Source organism: Carettochelys insculpta, chromosome 22 (genome assembly GCF_033958435.1).
Source record: "Carettochelys insculpta isolate YL-2023 chromosome 22, ASM3395843v1, whole genome shotgun sequence".
In the NCBI taxonomy this organism is placed as follows: domain Eukaryota; kingdom Metazoa; phylum Chordata; order Testudines; family Carettochelyidae; genus Carettochelys; species Carettochelys insculpta.
Genome location: NC_134158.1, coordinates 8,169,467 through 8,194,519, shown reverse-complemented (window position 1 = coordinate 8,194,519; position 25,053 = coordinate 8,169,467). Strand labels below are relative to the sequence as shown.

General features: G+C 52.5%; 1 protein-coding gene across 2 annotated transcripts in view; it reads left to right on the top strand.

Annotated features, from left to right (window-relative positions):
• The first annotated feature begins 819 nt into the window (after window positions 1–819).
• The window catches only part of ZNF692 (zinc finger protein 692), a 28,511-nt gene continuing 4,277 nt past the window's right edge, over window positions 820–25,053 (top strand). Inside the window, exons 1-9 of one of the 2 annotated variants that reach the window (XM_075017020.1) lie at window positions 820–960; window positions 2,668–2,879; window positions 3,513–3,544; window positions 6,058–6,543; window positions 9,224–9,272; window positions 9,623–9,757; window positions 12,882–13,010; window positions 20,246–20,308; window positions 24,548–24,626. In XM_075017020.1, the coding sequence (XP_074873121.1) occupies window positions 2,692–2,879; window positions 3,513–3,544; window positions 6,058–6,543; window positions 9,224–9,272; window positions 9,623–9,757; window positions 12,882–13,010; window positions 20,246–20,308; window positions 24,548–24,626 (1,161 nt within the window). In that variant the 5' untranslated portion in view covers window positions 820–960; window positions 2,668–2,691. Of the gene's footprint in view, window positions 961–2,018; window positions 2,220–2,667; window positions 2,880–3,512; window positions 3,545–6,057; window positions 6,544–9,223; window positions 9,273–9,622; window positions 9,758–12,881; window positions 13,011–20,245; window positions 20,309–24,547; window positions 24,627–25,053 lie in introns of those variants that run through there. The other variant, XM_075017019.1, reaches the window with a different exon arrangement.

Sequence of the window (25,053 nt, the reverse complement as noted above, 5' to 3'; positions counted from 1 at the left end):
TAGCCATTCACAGGGGCAGGAGACTACATTCCTCAAGTGTTCAATATGTTCCGTATTGGGCAGGATGGTCCCGTATTTGGGATGGCAAAAAGAGGTCCCGACTTCCTTTGTAAAAGGGACTCATTGGCCTGTATTTGCCCCCACCCTGCCTCCCAGCCTTGGGGAGCAGGGGGAGCGTAGGCAGCTGCCGCTTCCCCAGGGCTCTGGAGGACTGCCAGTGGCTGCCGCCTCCTTTCCAGCTCCCAGGGGCTTGAAGGAGGTGCCCCTCCCCACCATATCTCCCTGTCTTGTATTTGGGGCGGGGAAATATGGTCGCCCTACGTTCCCATCATGCACCACTGTTCACATCATGGGAGGGGAGGCAGGAGGGCTGCAGATTTCAGCTCTCGTGATGCTTCATGGGCATGCAAATATAGCTCCCATCATGCATGGTAGATGGGGGGTGTGTGGGGGGAGGGTTGGAGACTATTTGCCATCATGTAGAGCGGCTGGAGCCTACCATTCCCATCATGCACGGGGGCTGATTGCCGTTCCCATCATGCACAGGAGCTTGAGACTACAATTCCCATCATGCTCAGGGTCTGGAAACTACAATTCCCATCATGCACACGGCCTGGAAACTACACTTCCCATCATGCACAGGGGATGATTGTTGACCCCCCCTCGTGCGCTGGGCTTGAGACTACAATTCCCATCATGCATTAGGGTGGAGGAAACACGAAAACATCTCACCCTCGCGGGGATACAGGCGATTGCTCCCATGACGCCCTCTTGGGCGGGGTCGGAGCGCCCGCTGGGCCGTGGACCATAGACTACAAATCCCATCGGCCCCTGCGCGCGGGACTCCACTTCCCGTGATGGACCCGCACCCGCTTCCCGCTGGGCCGGAAAGAGACCACAGCGCATGCGTGCTCCGCCTGAGGCGTGCCGCCATCTTGTGACGGTCTCGGCCAGCCCTGGGTAAGCGATGGGGGAGGGGGAATCCTACCTCTTAAAGGGGGCACGGCTCCAGGGTGGGCCCTCCCCGGGGTAAGCTCCGGGAAGGAGGTGGGAGTCTGCCGGTGGGGGATTCGGGGGGTTACGAGCGGGGCCTGCTGCTGTCCCCGCTCCCTCATTCCGCGCGCTGCCCCGCCCGGCCCGGCCCGCTTCAACGGACCGCGGCGGAAAATAACAAGAGCGGCAGTTGGGGAATAACGAGGGAATAGCGCGCGCCCCCCGCGCATCAACGGCCGCCGCCACGCGCCTCCTTCCCATTGGCCACAGGCAGCCGGCCAATGGCGGCAAGCGCGTGGATCCGGGCTGCGGGGGGGGGGCGCTGAGGAAAGGGGGCGGGGCTATGGCGGGAGGGTCGTGGCGGATGGGCAAGGGGGAACGTGGCTAAAAATAGGGGTGGGGCTACCGAATGGGGAGGGGCTCTGGAGAGAGTGGGTCAGGGGCGGGGCTAAGGAAAGGGGAGGAGCCACGTAGAGGGTGGGTTGAGGTTGAGCAAAAGGGGAGGGGCTATGAAGGGAGGGTCAGGGGCTAAGGAAAGGGGAGGAGCCACCTAGAGCCTGAGTTGGGGCTGAGGAAAGGGGCGGGGCAAGGGAGGAAGGGGGCAGGGCTGAGGAAAGGGGAGGAGCCACCTAGGGGTGGGTTGGGGAAGGGGCGGGGCTGAAGAAAGGGGAGGAACCATGTAGAGGATCCTATTGGCGTTACTGGGGGGGGGGGCATGAAGGGGTGGGGCTGAGGAAAGGGGAGGGGCTATAGTGGGCGTGGCACTGGTGGGGGGACAGGAGTGAGGCTGAGAAAAGGGAGGGGTAGGGGGTGAGCTAAGGAAATGGGCGGAGCTATGGGGCAGGGGGATGAAATGGGCAGAGCTGAAAAGGGGTGGGGCTATGGTAGGTAGTGGAGGGGCTGAGGCATGTGGGCGGGGCTGAGGAAAAGGAGGGGCTATGGTGGGAGGAGCCAAGCAAGGGCTATGGTGGGCAGAGTGGGTGGAGTGGCCTGGCAGCGCAGTGGCTGTGCGGTGCCTGGGGGTCAGTGGCGTAGTGACTGGTGAAGGTTAGGAACAGATTCTGGCCTTGGCCCTGCTCCTGCATCGGGGCAGGTGGTATTACTGAGAGAGGCTGCAGTGGGGACCCTCGAGAAACACTCTCCCCCACTTGTGTTGAGACGGGCAGGGCACAATGGGCCCCATTGTGGGGGGCACTACCACAGTGGCTCCTTGCGGGAGGAGCAGGGTGAGCCGTAGGGGGGGGATGGGTGTCCTTGAGGGAGCAAGTCACTTTTAGACAAACTAATACAGAAGGGGAGGGAAGATTTCTCTCCCCCTTGTCTCCTTGGGGCCCCGGTCATGTGATCGTTCCTTTTCCATCCCCCTCAAACCTCGTTTTTCCTGAGCTGCTCCCCCTACTGAGCCCTCCCTCTCCTTGTTCGCGCTCTCGGCTCTCCTGCAATTTCTTTTGAGGGGTTCTTCACTGGTGGGGTTCCCCAATCCTCAGTGATGCCCTAGGTTGGGTTGCTGGTGACCCTCTCCAGCCCATGGGTTGCTGTCCCCCAGTGGTATCCACACTCTAGTTGGGCTGATTACCTCCTGTATCTCTCTCAGTGCACTACAAATAGGATCTCAGCCTGACTCCCTCTGTGCTGCCCCATGTCATTCCCCAGTCTCTCTTCTCCCTCTCCTAGGCAGGCAGCGTCCTCGGCGGGAAGATGGAGCAGGTCCGCCAGGGCCGCCAACGGGCCCCTGAGAACATCCGCAAACAGAAGCGCAAGGAGCTGGACGCCCGACGCAGCAAGTGCCGCATCCGCATCGGGGGTCACCTGGAGCAGTGGTGCAAGCTGAAGGAGCGGCTGGGTTTCTCCCTGCACTCCCAGCTCGCCAAGTACCTGCTCGACCGGTGAGGAGGGTCTGGGGCAGGAGGGAGAACTGGCCACACGGAAGAGGCCAGAGATGAGAGACAGGTCCTGGGGGAGGAACCGGGGCAGTGTTTCCTGCAATCTGAGCACCTGGCCGGACACCAGGAGAGGTTCAGGTACTGCCCAGCTGATTGGCAGAACACCCAGAACTGCCCATAGCCATCAGCATGTGTTTGTCCTGGTGGTGCACATCCACACATGCTCCGGTGCATGTAAATTTACTCCACACATGGATGGAAAAAAATTAGAGGGAACATTGTGGGAGGGGCTCTGTCAAATAGAAAGAGGAGACCCCAACCCTACTCCACACACCTTCTCTTGCCAGGGCCTGCTGTCCTCCCAGCCCCCCTTGCCCCACAGAGCTCCTTGTGTGTCTCTGCCAGGCTCCTGCTGTCCTATGCGTGTTCCTCAGTTTCCCTGGCAGGCCCCAGCATGTCCTTTGCCCCCCTGCACCCTACCTGGCCTCTGTCCCGAATGCCTGTCCCAGGTGGTGCTGGGGGTCGAGGGGTGGCTCCCTTTTCTGGGTGGATGGGCTCTGCCAGGGGGTGCAGGATCTGTGTTTTCAGGGTTCCCTCCCTGCCCCTCACCATTGACTCAGTCTCTCTCCCCTGCAGGTACAGTTCCCAGGGCTGCGTGCTGACGGCAGGTAGGTATATGGGGGCTCTGTGATGCTGCAGACACTGGCAGGAGGGGGATGCAGCTTTGAACCTCTCTCTAAAAAAGAGGGGGGGTGGTTTGAGTGGGGGGAGGAATCCCCCCTCACTTTACTTACAGGGGAAGTATTATATGTTGGAGGTCAACTGTGCTGCAGCCCAAGAGGGTCAGGGTTAAATGAGGGCTCAACTTGTGCTTGGGGAACTAGGGGACCAAGGGGGCTCAAATCTGCTTTGGCAGTAGCTTCTAAAGCTCCTGTGGCTTTGGCAGTGGGGTACTCTAGGCCCAGGGGGTGCCAGGTTCTTCCTGCCTTGCCAGGGACCCAGTGTGGGTCTGGTTATTGATTTGCGCCACATACTCACGTGGAAAGGGGTCTGGAGGTCCGTCCCTGTCTTCTCCGATGGTGGCCTGCAGCCCTGTGTTGAGTCTGCTATAGGCCGGGACAGGTCTGCTCCTTTGCTCTGACCACCAGTGATCCCTCGAAGCTGAGCTCTTGGGCAGCTGCTCAGGAAAGATTCAAGGGTCTGAGGCAGGTTAGGTTTAGAGAAAAATCCATCGGGGACAGTGGTAGATCCTGCTGCGGGGGCAGGGGACTGGACTTGGTGACCTTTTGAGGTCCTCTCCAGCCCTATGAGACGTCCGGTATGTGCTGCACACCAGAGGGTTTACCTGGTGTTGCTCGTGTCCTTGTGGGATCTCAGGGGCAGCAGGAGTCAAGGCAGGGGGTTCGGAAATGTGTGGGGTGAGCTCAGGGCAAGATGGAGGGAACCAGGAGTCAGGGCGGGGTATGGGAGATGCAGGAGGCAGGGAAGGGTGTTGGGAGGTGTGAGGGGGTCCCCGGGGCCATCTGGAGCAGTAGGAGCTGCACTGCCCAGTCAGTGGCTGCTCCCTGGGGGTGGCAGGGGACTCGCTGCTCCTCTGGAGTGGTGGGCGCCATGCTGCCCAGCCAGTGGCTCGTCTTAGGCTCTCCAGGGCTGTCGGGGTGATGGGGGCGGTACTGCAGGCTGGTGACTTTCCCAGCTCTCCAGGGCTGTTGGGTGGGGCATCTGCCTCCCCCCCATGGTCATTCTGGAGCAGAACTCTCCCTGCTACCAGCCCCTCCCCTTTCCATCTGACGAAAAACAGTTGTGTTCCTTGCGCGTCCCATTGCCCAGGTGTGACCAGACGCTGCCCTTGCTTTGAGTTAGGAAAAGAAGCAGGAGCTTACCAAATCTGGCGTTCCGAGGAGGAAGTCTTGAGCAGACTGACAGAAAGTCAGACGCGCAAACTCTCCACTATCTAGTACACAATCAGTTGATTCAATTGCTTATCACTTCAGGTTCGGCCTCCTTCCCAGTCTTTAGAGCCCAGGAAGCTTGGCATTATCGTCTTTCAAAAGTAAAGCCTAGGTCAAGCTTCTGTCTACATCATTGGTTCTCCCTGAGACACCTTCCTCTGTCTAAAATAGACCCGCCTCCTGCCCTGCTTTTAAGAAACAAGCACAGAACAATCCTAAGCTGGCAGCGAAAACAAAAATACTAATCTACCAGGCCTGTGTATTGAGTATCCATCTCTATGGATTTGAGACACAGCCCACCTACTCGAACCAGGAGGAAAAACTGAACAGCTTCCATCTTCACTGCCTCTGCCAGCTCATGAATATCAACTGGCAAGATGAAGTTTCAAATGCAGACGTCCTGTCAAGATCTGGCATACGCAGCCTCCAAGCGACCCTCAACAGCAGAAGACGATGATGGCTTGGTCACGCGTGAAGAAAAGGTGACGAATGTCTTCCCAAAGAAATCCTCTTCGGTGAACTCTTATGTGGGGCATGACCAAGAGAAAGCCCAAAGCTAAGATTCAAGGATATATGCAAAAACACCATGAAAAAATTGGATAGCAATCCAAAATCCTGAGAATCTCCATCATCAGATCGAAATACCTGGTGGCGATTGCTACAACAGGGCACTTTGATAGCACATGTGCAAGCCGCGTGAAAGAACTGGGTCTTAGAAGGAAAAGCTCTGACTCGAGAATTCGGAAATAGACTGACCTACGGTTACTGCAGTCGGCCCTGCAAATCCAATATTGGATGGATAAACCACGAGAGAAGCTGCAGACTCAAACGATGCCCATAGATCCTCAATGCCGGCTGCTCACCACCCTCTCTCGAGAGGAAAAGGGGTCATAAACCCCCCCCCGCCCTTAGCTTAAACATGCTTCAGTCGCAGTTCCAGCTCGTATGCCTGACCCTCAGAGCACATCATGGCCATGCATCCCACGAGAATAGTAACCATCAGGGAGTTATTAGCTTTGAATAACTCCTCAGGCACAGGCTGCTCAGAGATTACTCCTGTAGCTTGCAGTGTATGAGTATAGCTGTGCTATGAGCAGGAGGGCTGGGTTATGGGGCAGAGGAGGTGGGTGCTGAGGCCTCAGTGGGTGTTTGGATTAGGTGGAGGGGAAAGACAGATGACTGGGGGACGGGGCACCCTCTCGTTGACGTGTGCTTTCTTTCTCTCCCAGGGCAGGAGGCCGCGGACCCCAGCTCCCTCCCCACAGATGCCCTGCAGCGCCTGGTCGTCCTGTCTCACACTCACAGCCAGGAGTGCAGCCTCATCCCCAGCGTGAAGACCCACTCACCCAGCGAGAGAGGGGCCCCGTGTAGTCTGGTGTGGGAGTGCGTGGCCGGGCACACCTTCTCCTGGGGCCTCCCTGCACCAGCAGAGCAGGACTGGGCCCCACCGGTGGGGGGCTGCGGAGCCGCCTCCCGGCGCAGGAAGGAAAAAGGGGGCTGCTCAGGCCCCACCCCACCCCCTTCTCCCGTTGCCAGCCGCAGGCGCTCGCTCCGCAGGGCAGTGCTTGCCCAGGACTCCTCTGGGATGCTGGTAAAGATGGAGCCCAGCCCCACCAGGCACGACGCTGTGGCGGAGCGACTGGAGGCTCCGTCGCCCGCGGGAAGCACAGACCATGGCGGAGAGCGAGGAGCAGAGAGCACTGACTCTGTGCCAGGTGAGGGAGTGAGCTGGACGCTGTTCCCAGACCCCCATTGCAAACATGGGGTGGCACAGTGGATGCAGCCGACCAGCCTACCTTTTCCCAGGGCCCTGCCAAAGCTGGGGTGCCACCTCCCCTTCTCCACTGGCCCTTGATTTCTTTGCATCCCTCTTCGCTCCAAATCCGTGGTGGCTCTCCCAGCCCAGAGAGCAGGCTCACTGGCTCCCTCTGTCCATTGGAAATACAAGTTCAGCTAGCTAGGCCCTGTGCGGATACAGCCGTCTCTCCACGGACAGATATCAGGAGCTGCTGACCCTCCGGCTCTACCCTTCCGGAGACACTGCGGCCAAGGGAGAGGAACGTGGTCCTACCGCTTCTAGGAGTCGGGGCCCTGCGCCGGCAGTTGTCCCAGCCGTGCGGCCGTACTGTGTCCAGCTCTCTCCTATCTGGAGTCATACAGCCCCCCGGCAGCAGGGCTGGGGCTGGTACAGCCACGTGACCAGAAGGAACTGCTGGGATGGGGCACTGGCTGCTGAAACAGGCTGAATCACGTTCCTCTCCTTTGCCAGCAACATCTCGGGGAGCAGAGTCCTGCAGCTCAGCAGATACCAGTGTCTGTCCGCAGGTATCCAAGTGCGTGGATTGTGTGTGCACAGGTCTTTAGGGGCAGGCCTGCCTCTAACCCTTTACCCTACACCTCTGGGCATCGTACAGAGTTAGCGGCCAGCTGGGCCTGCTGAAAAAACAGGCAGTCTGTGCTCCTCGTATTCACCTGCTCCCCGAGCGTTCCCTGTAAGCTGAGCACTTGAGTGGCCACCCAGGAGAGATTCAGGTGCAATCCAGCTGCTGAGCAGAACGCCCACAGCCGGCAGCCTGTGTTTCTATTGGTGGTGCTCATCTGCACAGGCCTTAGTGCACATAATAAAATTTATTCTGCCCACGAGTGGAAAAAAATTCAAGGAACACTCCCACCTGTCCCTCCCCCGATCCCTGGACAGTACAGGATCATGGCACCAAGCCCTGACTATCAATCAGCTGGTTCAGACCATTCAGAGTCAAAAGGAGAAATGAGTTGAAAGCAGGGGGCCCCCTGTCCCGACCCCAGGCCATTGCTCTATGCATGAGGGCGAACTCTCTGCCCTAGGACCAGGCTGCAGCCTTGGTCTGTTCAGAGGTTGAAGTCAGCTAGAGGGACAAGGGTGGATCATTGAGTCCTGGGGGCTCCAAGGCTTTTATTCAGTTCCAAGAAGGTTACTGTGTTGTAACCGAGCAGGTCACTGACTCAGTCCTGCCTGAAGTGAGGATATGGCCTTAGTGAAAGCACCCAGTATCTCTCTGCTGTTCGTGGGGATAGAGGCAGGTCTTCTTACTGACGAGGGCTAAGATCCCATGGGGAGCTTTTCAGATCCACATCTCTCCTGGGAGCTGAGTCAGGAGGCCGGACAGGCATCTCGTGCCGTTCACGCTGCTGACTTAGATGGCAAGTGTACCCTGTCTTCTGTGAAGCCTTCACGTGGAGTCCCATGTTAGGCCTGGGGCTGTGGTCCAGCCTGGAGGTGCTGACGACAGGGTGGCTGTTGATGTCCGCAGCGATGGAGAACAGGTGTGGTTGTCTAGCCGAGCACAACTGGGGCTCTGGAACCCACCAGAGCGGCCACACTGGGTCAGACCAAAGGTCCATCTAGCCCAGGATCCTGTCTCCTGACAGAAGGAAGCAAACAGAACAGGGAATCACCAAAGCAATCCCTTGCCTGACGCCCATTTCCAGCTTCTGACAGTGCGAGGTCAGGGACATTATTCCTACCCATCCTGGCTGATGTCCATTGATAGACTAACCTCCATGTGTGTATCTAGTTCTTTTTTGAACCCTGTTAAAGTCCTGCCTTTCACAGCCTCCTCTGGCCAGGAGTTCCCACAGGCTGACCAGGCACTGCATGAAGAAAAACGTCCTTTGATTAATTTTAAACCTGCTGCCCAGTCATTTCACGTGGTGATCTCTCATTGTGGTGGTATGGGACCAAGGAAATCACTTTTCCTTATTCCCTTTCTCCACACCCGTCGTGATTTTGTAGACCTCTCTCATATCCTCCCTTAGTCTCCTCCTTTCTAAGCCGGAGAGTCCCCATCTTTTTACTCCTTCTTCATATGGCACCAATTCCATACGCCTAATCACTTTTGTTGCCCTTTTCTGAGCCTTTTCCAGTGCCAAGATACCTTTTTTGAGCAGAGGCCACTACATCTGCACGCAGTATTCAAGCTGTGCGCGTACCTTCAATTTATATAGAGACAATAAGATATTCTCTGTCCCTTTTGTAAGGATTCCTAGTGTTCTGTTTGCCTTCTTTGGCTGCTGCAGTACACTGGTCCATCTAGTTCTTCATCCCGCAGTGACCAGCATCAGCTGATTCCTAGGAGGGGTAAGACATCCAAGTGGACAATTACGAAGCAAGTGGCTTATCGTTTTCCCTAGCCCCCTTCTGCAGGCCTGTTAGTCGTTGGCCTGAAGGAAGATTTAGTTCCCTTCTGAAACCTGGGGCTGGTTTATTCTGAGTTCCCCTCTCCTCTGATGGGTCTCTGCACCCTTTTTCTGACCAGTGCAGTTGTGCGTTCCCTCCCCACCCCCTCCTCTGCAGATCAGAGCTGCATGAGTCCCTCTCGCCCTTAAACTAACCGCAGCTGGTTTCTCTCCCCACAGCTCCTGTGGCGCAGGCGGAGTCTGGCGTGGAAGGGACAGAGCCAGAGAGGTGAGTGACAGTAGCTCGTATCCTCATCCTCCATCCCTCGTGCTCACCCATCCCCAGGACAGGACCAGTGACCCACAGGTGCTCTCATCTGACAGCCTCCTGCGTGCAGTGAATTGCTGAGTTCTTTCTCCGGTTCCCAGCGAGGCAGTCTTGCCCCATTCCTGTTAGCATTCGTCAGCCCCACTGTGAACAAGTGTAGTGGAAAGGCTGCATGCAGGGATATGTAGCTAGGATGGCCATCAGGCTGCATGGAGAGATGACAGGATCACCCTCAGCGTCCTCCCCTCAGAGCCCTGGCTAGGGAGGTGCTCTCCTGGCCTGCCCCCTCCTGTGACATTTGATTCTTGCAGCACACCGGAATTGGAGGAGAAGTCGGAGGAGGTGCCTGAGCCCCCAGAGGACAAGGAGGAAGACTCCACGGAGGAAGATGACCTCACTTACACCGACGACCTGCGAGATGAGAATTACCACCCCTCGCTGGACAGGTAGGGGAAGTTGGAGCCTTGATCCAGCTGGGTGGGAAAGGAGCTGACTGCATGGCTCTGGGAAGGGCTGCCAGGCTGGCCCGAAATCTAGCACTTTACAAAGGCTCTGTGTGTTCCTTCCTGCTCTGATATCACTTCACCTTCTATAGTCCTTTTGTACGTTAGCTACCTTAGCTATTAACCCAGGAACCCTCAGGGCGTGCACAGAATAGGGTGTCTCTCTCCTTAGCTTTTCCTGGATCCTTGCACTTACCCATCTCCTCCAGCTTTATGGTTGCCAACACTTTGCTGGCACGATTAAGGCCTCGCTCTGATTTTACGTATAGCTGTGGCACACCCGGGCATTCCTCAGCCCCAGGGCTGAGAGGATCTGCTCCAAATTCACACTTGTGTGACTGAACTCAGAACCTGGCCTTGGAACTGGAAACTCCTCAGGACAGGGCCCTTTTTTTAGTTAGTGGTAAGAGGAGGGGAAGGAATTTGATAAAGAGGAGCTGGCCCTTTGAAAGATCAGGGGCCTAGCCTACCTCTAATAGGTTCCACAATGGGGAATGAGGCAGCTCGGGTTCACCCGAGGCTAGTGGGAGGGAATTAATTCATCAGAGAAAAAGCTAGGCATGATAAAAAGAAAAATTAAGGCCTTCATTTGGAGCCGGAGCTCCTGAGGAGAAAGGCAGCTGCTAGAGATGCCCTCCAGCAGGCTGGTGAGTGGCTGACACTCAAAGGAGGAAGAAGCAGGCAAACCTATAGAGCAGTGCTGTGAGAATTGTCCAAGCGTCCTGTGAAATTTTGTCAGTTTGACCTCGCGGTGGCTTTTTGCAGAGGCACTGTGAAGGGAAATGCTGACCCCGCAGGACCCCGCTCACGCAGGGAGGCAGCTGAAATGCTGGCGGGGAACCCACCCCCCACTTGCTGCTGCGGCAAGAACTGAAGAATACTAGAGCTGGAAGACAAGTACCAGAGAGGTCTCCGTGCTAGTCTGTATCTTCGAGAACAACAAGAAGTCCTGTGGCACCTTAGAGATGAACAGATCTTTTGGAGCATAAACTTTCGTGGGCAAAGACCTGCTTCATCAGACATGCGTCTGATGAAGCAGGTCTTTGCCCACGAAAGTTTATGCTCCAAAAGATCTGTTCATCTCTAAGGTGCCATAGGACGACTTGTTGTTCTCGAACTGGAAGGGACCTCAGGAGCTCATCGAGTCCAGTCCCCTGCCCTCATGGCAAGACCAAATACCATCTAGATCATCCCCCATAGGAGTCTGTCTAACCTGCTCTTAACAATCTTCAGTGATGGAGATTCCACAACCTCCCCAGGCAATTTATTCCAGTGTTTAACCACCTTGACCGTCAGGAAGTTTTTCCTAATCTGGCACTAAACCTAAACCTCCATTGCTGCAGTTTAAGCCCATTGTTCCTTGTCCTGTCCTCAGTGGCCAAGGAGAACAATTTTTCTCCCTCTGCCTTGTAACCCTCTTTTAAGTAGTTGAAAATTGCTATCATGTTCCCTCTAAGTCTTCACTTTTCTAAACAAGCCCAGCTCTTTCCTTTGGAGGGGGGGATAGCTCAGTGGGTTGAACATTGTCCTGCTAAGCCCAGAGTTGTGAGCTCAATTCTTGAGGGGGCTCTTGAGGGATCTGGGGCAAATAGGTTTTAAAAAAAAAAAAAGGGATGGTGTTGGTCCTGCCGAAAGGACAAGGGACTGGACTTGATGACCTCCCAAGGTCCCTTTCAGCTCTAGGAGATGCAGATCTCCATGTATTTTTTTATTTCCCTTGCAGCTCATGTTCTTGAGACCTTTTGTCATCCTTGTTGCTCTTCTCTGGACCTTCTCCAGTTTCTCCACATTCTTCCTGAAATGTGGTGCCCAGAAATGGACACAATGCTCCAACTGAGGCCTTATCAGTGCAGAGTAGAGCAGAAGAATGACTTCCCATGTCTTGCTCGCAGCAGTTTGTGTTAATGCATCCCAGACTCACGTTTGCTTTTTTTACAACAGCATCACACTGTTGACTCATATTTAGCTTGTGGTCCACTATGACCTCTGGATCCCTTTCTGCAATGCTCCTTGCTAGACAGTTGTTTCCTATTCTATATGTATGAAGCTGATTGTTCCTTCCTTAAGGGGGAAGGGCCAGCTTGTTGGAAGAGGGACACTGTTTAAATGCTGCATCCTGGCTTCAACAAGCAGGCAGGGAGGGGAGCCTGCTTGCAGTGGTTACGCCTTTACTCAACATCCCTAGCAGGGCATTGAACAGATTTTGAAGGTGTATTGGCTTGCTGTGTGCATTGCTATCTCTAGTAAGCCCATCAGCATAGTAAATTTCATGGTTAGAAGCAATCGATTCAGCTGGAAAAAGTGGGTGTGCCGTAGAATTGTTCGTTTTGTTCGTGTGCTGTGTTACGGAAAAGGTTGGGAACCACTGCTAGAGAGGCTAAGGTAGGAGGCAGCAGCAAGGGGCTGACAAGGACTGATTCTGGCTGGGCCAAAAAGCCCCGGCAGTGAACTGATCTGGGCTCCCCTGCATGCTCCATCCAGGGGCTTATGGAGAAGAAGGTTGCAAATGCAGGAGACCTGTAGCTGACAAACTCCTCCGGGAGCTGTGGGATTTCTGACTCTCCATCAGCAGATTCTGGCCTTTTCAGGCTGAGGGTCCAGCTGGGAAAAGTCAGGTTGTAACAAGGACTTGACAGGGCTTGAAGTCCTCCTTCAGGGTATAAATGAACTACTAATAGGAATGCTGACTGCTGTGTGACTAAACTCTTAGCTCTTGACCAGGGGTCCCTCTAATTTTTTCCATCGGTGTGCAGAATAAGTTTTATGTGCATCAAAGCAGGTGCAGATGTGCACCATCCATAGACCCACACGCTGCCGGCTGCGGGGTGCTCTGCTAATCAGTTGGGTGGTGCCTGTCCCGGAGGGCCATCTGAGTGCTGAACTAACAGGGAACACTGCTCTTGATGTCAACATGGGATTCCTTCAGCACTAGAGTGGAAAAGATGCTTTTAGTCTGGGTGCCTCTCCTGGGTGGCATTTGGTTGCTTTCCTTCTGTTTCCGATGGCTGGCTTCCTCTGCCATTAGAGAGCTAACCAGTTCCTATGTCCTGCTCACTCCCCCCCACAGTGACTCCGAGCTGCAAAGAGAACAAATCCAGGACAAGAGTCGCAAAAGACCTGTGAAGGGGACACAGCTGCCTACTGAGACGAGGCCAGCCAGTGACACCCCTTCCGACGAGAAGGTGGTACAGCCCAGGTGAGAGGGGAAGGTAGAGAGAGGGCCGATCCAGGTGAGGAGAGGAGAGCGTGAGGACACAGGGAGATGAGAAGGGAAAGCAAGCAGAGACTAAGTGAGAGGAAGGGGCTATCCCAGTTGGATCATCCAAGTGGCTCTGAGCCTTGCCCCTTCCCTGCCCCCATGTAGCCTTGCACCCCCACTCCTGTTCAGCCCCTGCCTTGGTGGTGTCACCCCATTAGCTTCTGTGCTCCCACCCCCTTCTGTCTCCCAGTCTGTGTGATCCCCCAGCAACCCCACACCCCCTGCTCTGTCTGCCCCCCATATCCCATGCCTCTTCCCCTTAGCACACAAGCGGGGTGCTGGGAGGAAGGCAGCCTCTGCCCACTCCCTGTCTTCAGTTGCTCATGAGCTCACCGCCTTCTCTTCTGGTGCAGCGGTAGCTGATGGTGGGTGAAAGGGGTAATTACAGCTTCCCTTCACCTCCTTGTCAAAATCAATTACTCTACAGGAGAAAACAAAATCTAGGGGGGCCATTAATTCAGCAGTGGGGTTCTGGTTCTCTGCACTGAAATTGCTGGTGTAAATTTGTAACGCTTTTATGCACCAAATGATGTATGCATTAGGGTAGTGTTTCTTAGGCTACGTCTACACTGGAAAGTTTTTTGTCAACAAAACCAGGGTTTTGTTGACGAAACTCGCGAGTGACTACACACAACGTGTGTTTTTGTCGTCAAAACTCAGCACTGCCACCAATGGCGTTCTGCCTCTCCGGGATGAGGAATAACACCTTTGTCAACAGTGGCTGTTGACAAAAAAAAGCTATGTAGATGCTCTGGGGGGACCTCTGTCGACAAACGGGGCTTTCGGTTCACTGGGCAGCCCTGTTTGCTGAGCTTCCAGTTGGCCGTTCTGTCGAGAGCGGTCGGACAGTCTGGCTGCTCTCTGCTGACAGAGTGGAGCGCTGTTCCGAGCCGCTTTTGTGTGTGGATGTGATCTATCAACAGAAGTTTTGCTGGAAGATCTCTTTCAACAGTAAGTTCTGCGGACAGATCGCTGTAGCGTAACTGTGGCCTTAGAGTATAAGCCCAGAAAGAACCGTTGCAAACATGTAGGCTGAACTCTTGTATAACAAGGGCCGTCGGATTTCCCTGAATTAATTTTTGTGTGCACGACAGCAGATCTTTTAGAGAAACAGCTAATCCTGTTTTTAAAAATTACCAATGATGGAGAATTTGCTTGGTTAATTATCTGAATTTGTCTAACATCAATTTCCAGCTTATGGATCTTGTTATGCCTTTGTCTGCTAGACTGAAGAGCCCTGTACTATTACATTTCTAGGCGAATGGTGCTGAAAATGCACTCGGTGAGAAGACACATTGGTTTCAGCACTAGTTTCTGATGTTGATGCAGGTTGAACCTCTTTAATCTGGCACCTTTGGGTGCTGACCGATGCCGAACGAGAGAATTTGCTGAACCACAAGAAGTCAATATTGTCTAGCAGCGTTGCCAATACTTCCACTGCTGACTGGGCCCATAGGAGACATGTAGGGGTAAATTAGAACTAAAGAACAGCACAGAACACTGCGAGCCAGGACTGGTGGCTGGAAACACACAGGGTCACATTAAGTGGTCATCCAGCTAACTAAAATATGCCAGATTACAGATGCTGCCAGATGAGAGCATGCTGGACTAGAAAGGTTCAACCCTTAGTTGAGTTAATCTCTGAAGATCTAAGGAGCACAGTTCCCCTGTAAAGCCGTGTGCTCATCTGCTGCTCAGGAGACATTGAAATGCTGCCCAGCTGATCAGCAGAGTGCCTGCCGCTGGGTTCTCTGCTTCTGTTGGTGGTGCACATAAGACTTTATTCTGCACATTGATGGAAAATATCCACAGGTGGAAGGAAAAGATTAGAAGGAACATTGCTAAGGAGGCCACATTAAGATTGGGTAGGTCGTGGATATTGCTTGGGGTGCAACCTTCACTGAAGTGAGAGGAAAGATTCCCATGAAACGACTAGAAGTTGCATCATGTGCTTAGTGAGTTATTAAGCTCCAAGTCACCGTAAAAATGAGTTTTGCTGCTCTAAGGTTTCAGAAGTAGTATGTTAGAGCTCAGAAATCATGTGGGTGTGTTTTGGATTGTTTTGAAGTTTCTAGTAATAAATAATAGGTTCCTGTTATGTGTCTTCTGCAGGTCTTTGTAGGCCTTTGGGTCACAAACAGGTCACATTTTCAATGTTGTTTTTCCTCAGTCATGAAGGCTAGAAACTTATGTTTTGTCTAAATGTATGCAAAAATTTTCCTGTGATCACCTGACTCCAGGAGCTGGAGCTTTTCAAGAAACACCAAATATCACAAGAGTGTCAATGAAATCACAAGGGCTGGCAAAGGTGTCTCTGCTTAAACACGTGGACTAGTCTCATAGAACTTAGTGTGGCTAAAAGAAACATATACCTGGAAATTAATTATGGACTCTGTCTTTCCAGACTTTCTAATGTTTTTGTTACACAGAAACGTGTAAAAATGTTTTCTCTGAAATTAGCTGCGTTAAGCATGAACGCTCTTCCATCCTCAACTATCTCTTTGTGATGATTTTTTTGTGGGGGTTATGGGAGAAAGGAGCACCAAAATATACACTCAGATACATCCCAAGTAAGTATTAATTTGCGCTGTCAAGGCTTTTCTGCATTTTCATTTCTAGATGTTTTTGTGGCTTTAGTTATATATTGAAAGTCTATTTGTATCTTTTGACAGAGGTTCTGAAGCTAAGTAACAATTTGCTACCGGCAGAAAACAAGTTCTGGAGGTGTTGATTGAAGCACAGTAGAAAATAATGGTAAATTATATTTTTAGTTCGCTCTCCCCTCTCTTCCCCTCCCCTGCAATATTTTAATTTTACCATCAGAGGGACACCATCCACTCCAAAATCATGCTTGTGTCTGAAAACTTCCTACCTTCAAATAATCCCAAAAATCACTGGAAATTCAAGATTCAGAGGAATAATCTTTTTTCCCCTTCAGTTTATTTACTTTATTCATTTGCCAAAACTCTGTGAATAGTCATTTATGACCAGATTTTCAAAGGTGTGTAGATGTTCAGTGGGATTTAAGTGCTTAAGTAGGTTAGGTGCCAAAATCCCATTGAAAAACACATGTAGAGCACCTAAACTTTTCCCTGTATTTTAAAAAATTGGCTGAACTTGTAGTTGATGGTGTGCCTTTAAGGTTCAAAGGAAGCGCTGGTTTTGATAACGTAAGTCACATATTAATGTGTCTTTTTTGCTATGTCCATTATGATACCAGCAGCTAGGAAGATGGGGGAGCCGAAAAAAACATCAGAAGAGCAAGAAAGAGAGAGCACGAGCCCACATCATATACTGGAGTGTGTGTTTCTTCAGAGATGATTTATCTTCTGCTGTAAGTACCGTCATCCTGAGCTAGTGACAATACATTTGTACAATATATAATGCTGCAATGTGTTAAGCACCCCCCACTTGCGCTGGCAAAGTGAGGTGCCTAACAAACATGGTGTGTTAGTAAGCAAGTCCAGGAACAATAGCAGGTGGTCAGTGTTTGTTTAAATCATCTGTTTTCTTCACAAAAATGACAATTTTGCAATTTTGTAACTTTTTTTTTCCTCTTTGCAGGACATCCCATCACGGACCACTAACTACAGAAGTGACAGGGCAGCAAGATTTACTTTGGAAGGTGGATTATGCAGACAGAACATTTTAAATTAGCTCAAACTTAAGCATATGTGGCCAAACTCTGTGTTTAAAAATGTTAGTGTGATTACAACAGCATCTTTCGTGAGTTAATTGTACCATATCTTTAGGCATACAATGTGTTTAAAGCCTTTTTTGGTTGGCGAACAATAACATCTAATCATGTTTGTAACACAAGGTAATTGTATTTAGTCATACTAAAATGACAGTGACCTGTAGTTACTTTGTGTGATGCAAAGTAGATATTTAAGATAAATGTCAAACTGTACAAAAATAAAACCATGTTCCCTCTTCTTCATTGTCCAGAGTGGATTTTTCATAAAGGTTTTAATGCTCTTTAGTTTTGTCATGCAAACGACGGACTTATTCGAAAGCAGCTTGGTGCTACTGGCCTAATCAAATTTTATTACCATTTCACTGTTGTTTGTGTTACCATGGTGCTTGTGCATCCTAAAATGACTGTGTCAAAGTTAGGGATGTAAAATCCCATTTAATTAGTTAATTGGTTAAAGGTGGGGGGGGAGGCGGCCAGAGGGATGCTCCAGCCCAGTCTCCTCCCACCTTTGGGGCTACCAGGCTGCTGGGAACTGGGGTGGCTTCAGCGGGGCTGGACCCCCCACCTCCCAGCCCCCACAGCAAGCTCCCACCAGTTGACTGCAACCACAGGAATACTCAACCAGTAAAACTCATTCATTTTAGGGTGAGGCTTCCTGGTTCACTGCTAACATCCCTAATCAAAGGGTTTTACCAAATACATCCATGCTCCATTGTAGATCTGAAGTTTTCTGTTTCCAGCTCCATTGTGAGACATCAGAGCTTTGAAACTGTAGCGTGATGCCTCTTCTTTTGGTCATATTGATTTGTGCATAGTTTTACTTGAATTAAAAACTGGGACAGTTGATACCGAAAAAGCATTAGGAGCACGGTATTGGGTTGCACAGTTACGGCCAAACGCTCAACAGCAGGTGGGGAACTGCTGAGTCCTCTTGAAGAACTGACAGCGAAGGTCCAATTTTCAGAAGCACTCGAGATGCTGGTTGAAATTCAGGGGAGCAGGCTGCGCGTCTCTGGAAATTCACGACCGTGAGCGCTCAGAAATTAGGCGAGTGCTAAAAGCTGCACATGCGTTTTTGCTATTGCTGTATATAGCATTCCATCTTTTCGTCCCCTGCCACGTTCAACACAAGGCAGCAGCGTTCCCTATAAGCTGAGCACTTTGGTGGCCTTTCCGAACAGTCAGGTGCCTCCCAGCTGATTAGCGGCTGCCCACAGCCGGCAACATGTTTCTATTAGTGGTATGCATCTGCACATACCTTGGTGCACATAACAAAATTTATTCTGCCCAGGGATGGGAAAAATTAGAGGAAACACTGCAAGGTAGTGTTTTCTGGTGTGTAATAATTTTTGCATGCCAGACAAACTGCAGTTATATGGAAACATGCTATCACAATGAACACAGAGACACAATATTTGTAGCATGGTGCAGGTTGTCCCCTGCTAGGTTGCGATGTGGTGAGTCTTGGAGCCTCTCATAGGATAGGAAAGTACTATGCTCAGCTGTACCTAGGCTTGGAAAAATTAGGTTTTTATTGTTCAGTATCAATAAATGTTTCCTCATACAGACACGCAATCCAATAAAAATATTTCCATTGAAAATTTACAGATAGGCCAGGTTAGAAAATTGTTGCCTGAGAACACTTTACATGTTGATTGAAAGCAATTTATGTATGATGGTGACTGTACGTGCTCTTATAGTTATAAAGCGTTAACTTTTTGAATGTCAACATCGGTCGTTAAATAATTGTTTAACACTCCTCCCCACAGGCCCGCTAATGGAAGGGGCAGCCTTGGGCTCTTTAAATCACCACAGCGTTGTGTTTTGGGTGGCTATGATGGCTTGCAGGTGGGGCATATTGCAGTTGCGGTGGCATGGAAGGCTAGTTGCTTTTGGCCCCGCCCCTTCTGCTTGAGGCCCTGCCCCTTCCAAGGGTATAGCTCCACCTCCCCCACCTTGGCTGTTGGCTTGCCTGTCCCTCCATACCTTCCTAAGACTGTGGAAAATCTAAGTGGAGAGAGGTAGCGGAAGGAGAAAATAGCTCACTGGTTATCACTTTAGCTTGGTAAACTCATGGTTATGAGGTCAAGCCTCAAGAGGGCCTGGGGCAGGTTAAATTTAAAAAAAAAAAACACTTTGTCAGACTTTGTGGCTGGTCCTGTTGTAAGGGCAGAGGACTGAACTCAATGACCTCTCAAGGTCCCTTCCAGCCCTATGACATGTTGATATTATGAACTATTGAAATTACAAAAGAAATCAAATGCTGCTAGGCTTACAGCTATACATTTTCCAGTGGTTTGTAGGGGGCTTGTGGGGCACTTTACCTTGAACCCTAATGACTCCTGCAGCCTGCTGGTGGGCTGAACAGAGTCCTGTATCCTTTCTGCAGGGGTTCCCTGGGTCAGAAAGACACCCAACCTACAACGAAAGCCAAATGGTCCATGGAAGCTCTATGAACACATGCTATCCTTAAAGGTGTTTAAGCACCCATCTCTCATTGCTTTCAATCTGACATGGGTATTTAAAGATCTCTGAGGATCTGGGCAGCGCCCTGTACTACCCTGACCTGCAAGACGTGAAATTGGTAATGCTGTGCCAAACATGAGCTCCTCCTGGTTCCCCAGGAGGCATTGCTGTGTCCGTATCGGTGTCAGTGAGTCCTGGCGGTCCTGCAAGAGATGATCTTATGGTGACCCCCTGGAATTCTCCTTCGACCAGGGTCCTTGAGATGCAGGGTGGACCCGTGTCGTCCTGCACATTCGTATTCGGACGTGCTTAGAATGAAATCCCACCTCTCGGTGCTACCAGCAGGGTTCCCGCTAATTTTTTTCATGTGTGTGCAGAATAATTTTTATGTGCACCAAGGCATGTGCAGAAGTGCACCAGCATTCCAAAACACATCTGTGCTCTGCTGATCAGCTGGCAGCATCTGAATCTCTCCTGGGAGGCTGCCAACATGCTCACCAGCTCCAGCGGCTCTTTGGCACAGTGGATTGGACTTCCCTGGGTGTTCACGGATGCTCTCATTCTGGAGCTTTGGCTGGAGGTCTCATCTCCTAGAATGGATATGGGTGTCTGAACCAATCAGGAAAAACGCCTGATGTCTCTCTGGAGAGCATTGGGCTGGCCAGATGCTCTGGAGTCCTTTCTGGCCCTTACCTGATGCTTGCTAGAAAAAGGACCTGGGACCTTTGTCTTGCTGTGCCAAGGCCACAAGGCCTGAGAAGGGGCTGCTGGGCACCCTATGATTCTGGCAACTAGGTGAGATTTGGCATCACAAGCCCCTGATGTAGGTGGAGATGGGGCATCAGAAGCCCATGGTGTAGGAGGATCCGTTCCCCAGATTGCATTAAGGGGATGAGAGAGATGCTGGTGGTGCAAGAGGGAAAGTGGGACCAGAAGAGGTAGACCCAGGGCTGAGGGAAGACTCCCCGCACCCTAGGAACACCCAATCAGTGTGTTTCTTTCTTTGCAGCTGCAAGAAGCGAGGGCAGCCCAGTGATGAGGACGTGGCCCAGATCGGCCCGAAGCGAATCAGGTAAGAGCCCGGCCTGGAACCAAGGGGGCACAGCTCTGCGAGCTCCCCTGCCCTAGAGCCCTTATGGTAGCAGAGCTGGGCTACAGACTAGCCTCTCATATCCATCGAGTGACCAGTGGTACCTCCTGCGAAGGCGAGTAATTGGTCAGGAGCAGCATCCATCTGTCTGGATTGGCCTCTTTCTTGGTGGGGGCAGCAGAGCCATTCCAGTTGGACTTAGATGTGAGGAAAAGCCCCATTAGCCCCAGAGTCATGCAACAGAGATTTCACCGCACAGATTTTCCAGTGGCCCAAGGGCTGGGCGAGCCCCTTGCTGAGGTGGAGAAATATACCCCACAAGTTACTTTAGTGAAAGTGCAGCGGGTTTCACTTCTGGATAGTTGAGTGCAATAAAGATGTGAGATACACACTCATCCCTCCTTGAACGTGTACTTTACTGACAAGTACTCGCTAAAATGAGACACGTTTACTTACCTTTGTTCACTGGACGAGTGAACTTCCCCCGCTAATATGAGCCTTAACCCCACCCCGCAGCTCTGCACACCCAAACCGCCACAGCCTAAACCTTCCCGCCAGCCCCATGCACCCCAAACCACCGCAGCCTAAACCTCCCCGCCGGCCCCGTGCACCCCAACCCACTGCAGCCTAAACCTCCCTGCCGGCCCCGTGCACCCCAAACTACCCCAGCCTAAACCTCCCTGCCGGCCCCGTGCACCCCAACCCACTGCAGCCTAAACCTCCCTGCCGGCCCCGTGCACCCCAAACTACCCCAGCCTAAACCTCCCCACAGGCCCCGTGCACCCCAACCCACTGCAGCCTAAACCTCCCTGCCAGTCCTGTGCACCCCAACCGGCCACAGCCTAAACCTCCCCGCTGGCCCCATACACCCCAACCCGCTGCAGCCTAGCCCCCCCCCCCCCAGCCCCCTAGAGTACTGCAGCCTTAACCCCTCCCCCCGCCAGCTCCACATACCCCAGCCCACTGCAGCCTTAACCCCCATGCCGGCCCCGCAGACCCACCCTGCAGCAGCCTGAACCCTCACCACCGGTCCACCGGCCCCCCCACAACGGACCCAACCCGCCACCAGGTTTTAACCCTCCCTCCCACTCACAGCCCCAAACTTCCCCCCAGCCTTTAACCCTCCCCAACCCGTGCTCCCCCCGCCAAACCCACGGTTCATTTACCTTTCAAAAGCAGCGCCACGTACTGCCACACCTGCTCCGAGTTAGGGACCAAACAGGGACTTTTACGTGCATTTTCATGGGAATTTAGTGTCCCTCTGACGAGTTTTCGCCTGTGGGCAGAAAGGTGGGAACCACTTGTGCTCGTATCGCGAGGGATGAGTGTGTGTGTGTGTGTGTGTGTGTGTATTTTTACTTCAGTAGTTTTCCAGCGGGACGCCGGTGACTTGTACTTAAGTACATTTCCCCACACCCCCCAGCAGCTGCACTTTTGCTCAAGTAACTTTTGGGGTATTTTTCCACCTCTGCCCTCTTACCGGTTGCTCTTGTCACAGAGGGGCAGCCGTGTCAGTCTGTAGCTTCACACAATAAAACAAGCCATCCGGTAGCACCTTAAAGACGGACAGTTTTATGGATTAGGTAACGAGCTCTCGTGGGACAGACCCACTTTATCAGGTGTGGAGTAGAAATAGGAATCCAGGGTTGATACAGTGGGAGAGGGAGGGAGGCGAAGAAGGGGGAAAAAGATGGGGGAGTCACCTCTCCTTAAGAGGGCCTGTGGAAGAGGTAAATTACATGGGATGGGTGGACACAGTTGTTCGTGCGTCTGTTCCCCCTTGCAACCCCCTCTCCCTCCCTGAACTCACAGGCTAATGATACTCCCAGCCATTTCTCGCATCCCCTCCACACCCCTGAGTTGGTGTCTTCCACAGGATGGCGACCCACCCCTTTGCACGCTGCCCTTAGTGCCCCCAACTCACACGCCTTCCCCAGAGCTAGTGATGCCAGCCCCCCCCACGCACAGTGCTTTCCACAGCCATCCGAGAGATGGGAGCAGAGGGGGGACAAGAGGTTGGAAAGGCCATGGAGAGCCGGTGAGGTAGGGAGACACAGGGAGCTCTACCCAGCCACCACAAGCTGCTGAGACGAGGTGACAAAGGCAGCTGGTGAGAAAAAAAATACTCCACGGGACTGCAGGAAACTTGGCCGCACCTGTGACGAGTGGATGTCCAGCCAACTAAAATCACGACGGATGTTGCCCACCCAGAAAGTGCTGGATTACAGCAGTTCAGCCCGCACATCCTTGGAATTGCCTGCGATTGGAGATCATTCTTCTAAAATAAAACAGACATCGGTTCTAGTCGGTGCCCTCTCAGATTCGAACACGACCATGGCCACACTGGGTCAGACCAAAGGTCCATCTAGGCCAGTGTCCTGTCTTCCGACAGAGGCCAAGGCCTCATGCCCCCGAGGGAGTGAACGGAAGAGGGACTCATGGAAATGATCCCTCTCCTGACACCCATTTCCAACCTCTAACAAACAGAGGCCAGGGACGCCATTCCCACCCATCCTGGCCGATAGCCATTGCTGGAGCTAACCTCCATGAATGTATGGAGTTCTTTTCTGAACGCTGTTAAAGTCCTGCCTTTCACAACCTCCTGTGGCAAGGACTTCCACAGGCTGGTCATGCACTGTGTGAAGAAAATCTTCCTTTTGTTGGTTTTAAACCTGCTGCCTATTAATTTTACTTGGTGACCCCCCAGCTCTTTTGTTATGGGAACAAGTAAATAACTTTTCTTTTTTCCCTTTCTCCGTACCCATCACGTATAGACCTCTCTCCTCTCCCCCCGAGTCTCTTCTTCTGAGGGGAAATGTCCCCCATCTTTTTCATCTTTTTTCTTATGAAGCCCGTTCCAAACCCCTGATCATTTTTGTTGCCCTTTTGTGAACCTTTTCCAATGCCAAGATGTCTTTTCTGAGGTGAGGCAACCACATCTGTACGCAGCATTCAAGCTGTGGACGTACCATGCATTTATACAGAGGTAATGAAATAGTCTCTGTCTTAATTCATGGTGCTACGGCTCGGAAGGGTCGCCATGTTCGGCTGGTGTTTCACAACTAAAAAGCAGTCCTGGCGCACCCCAGAGACCAACAAATCCACTAGGTCACGGGCCTCTGGGGGCAAAACCCCTCCATTTCTAGTGAAGAAATGGGCCTTACCCACCAACAAATCTGCCCCGGGACTGCACTTCCTTTATCAAATTTGTGGTCCCCTTTTGTCAATGTTGTAGCCACACAATTTCGAAAATTCATAGACTCATGGAATCCTAGGGCTGGAAGGGACCTCAGGAGGTCAGCTCCAGCCCCCTACTCAAAGCAGGATCAACCCAACTAAATCATCCCAGCCAGGGCTTGGTCAAGCCAGGATTTAAGAACCTCTAGAGCCGTGTCTACACGTGCACGCTACTTCGAAGTAGCAGCACTAACTTCGAAATAGCGCCCATCACGGCTACATGTGTTGGGCGCTATTTCGATGTTAACATCGATGTTAAGCGGCGAGACATCGAAGCCGCTAACCCCATGAGGGAATAGGAATAGCGTCCTACTTCGACGTTCAACGTCGAAGTAGGGACCGTGTAGTCGTTGCGCGTCCCGCAACATCAAAATTGCGGGGTCCTCCATGGCGGCCATCAGCTGAGGGGTTGAGAGACGCTCTCTCTCCAGCCCCTGCAGGGCTCTATGGTCACCGTGTGCAGCAGCCCTTAGCCCAGGGCTTCTGGCTGCTGCTGCTGCAGCTGGGGATCCATGCTGCATGCACAGGGTCTGCAACCAGTTGTCGGCTCTGTGGATCTTGTGTTGTTTAGTGCAAGTGTGTCTGGGAGGGGCCCTTTAAGGGAGCGGCTTGCTGTTGAGTCCGCCCTGTGACCCTGTCTGCAGCTGTGCCTGGCACCCTTATTTCGATGTGTGCTACTTTGGTGCGTAGACGTTCCCTCGCAGCGCCTATTTCGATGTGGTGCTGCGCAACGTCGATGTTGAACGTCGACGTTGCCAGCCCTGGAGGACATGTAGACGTTATTCATCGAAATAGCCTATTTCGATGTCACTTTCACATGTAGACGTAGCCTAGGGGTGGAGAATCCACCACCTCTCTAGGCAACACATTCCAGTGCTTCACCACCCTCCTGGGGAAACAGTTTTTCCTAGTGTCCAACCTACTCCTCCCGCTCTGTATATTTGAGTCCGTTGCTCCTTGTTCTGCCATCCCTCTCGACTGCAGGAAGGCAGCCAAGCGCGAGATCCTCCTGTGTGACTTCGAGGGCTGTGGCAAGATCTTCTCCAACCGCCAATACCTGAACGTGAGTGACACCGTTGGGAGTCCGGGCCTCAGACCATTATGGGCCTGGCCGAAGCCCAGCTGTGGGTCTGCCAGTCCAGAGGGACCCACCAACACGTGTGTTACAGGTCCTTCCCTGTGCCTGATCTAGGGACAACATGGGTCTGGGGCAGTCTGGCTGTAGCTGCTCATGCTTTGAGTCCCCGGCTAAAATGGCAGCACCAGTTGCTCCCAGCTGACTGGCTGGTCAGTGAAAGAGTTCCTGTGTCCTCAGTTCCCAGCAGGACAATAGTCTGCATCAGCACCAAGGCCCCAAGGGGCTGAGAGGGTCGTAGAGGTTGGGCTGCCTCCTGCCGATCCACAGAGATAGCTGGGGTTGCAACCAGGGAGCCCTCCTGTACTGGGGCTGTCAGTCCAGTCATGAAGCCAAATCCAGCATCCCTCTGGCT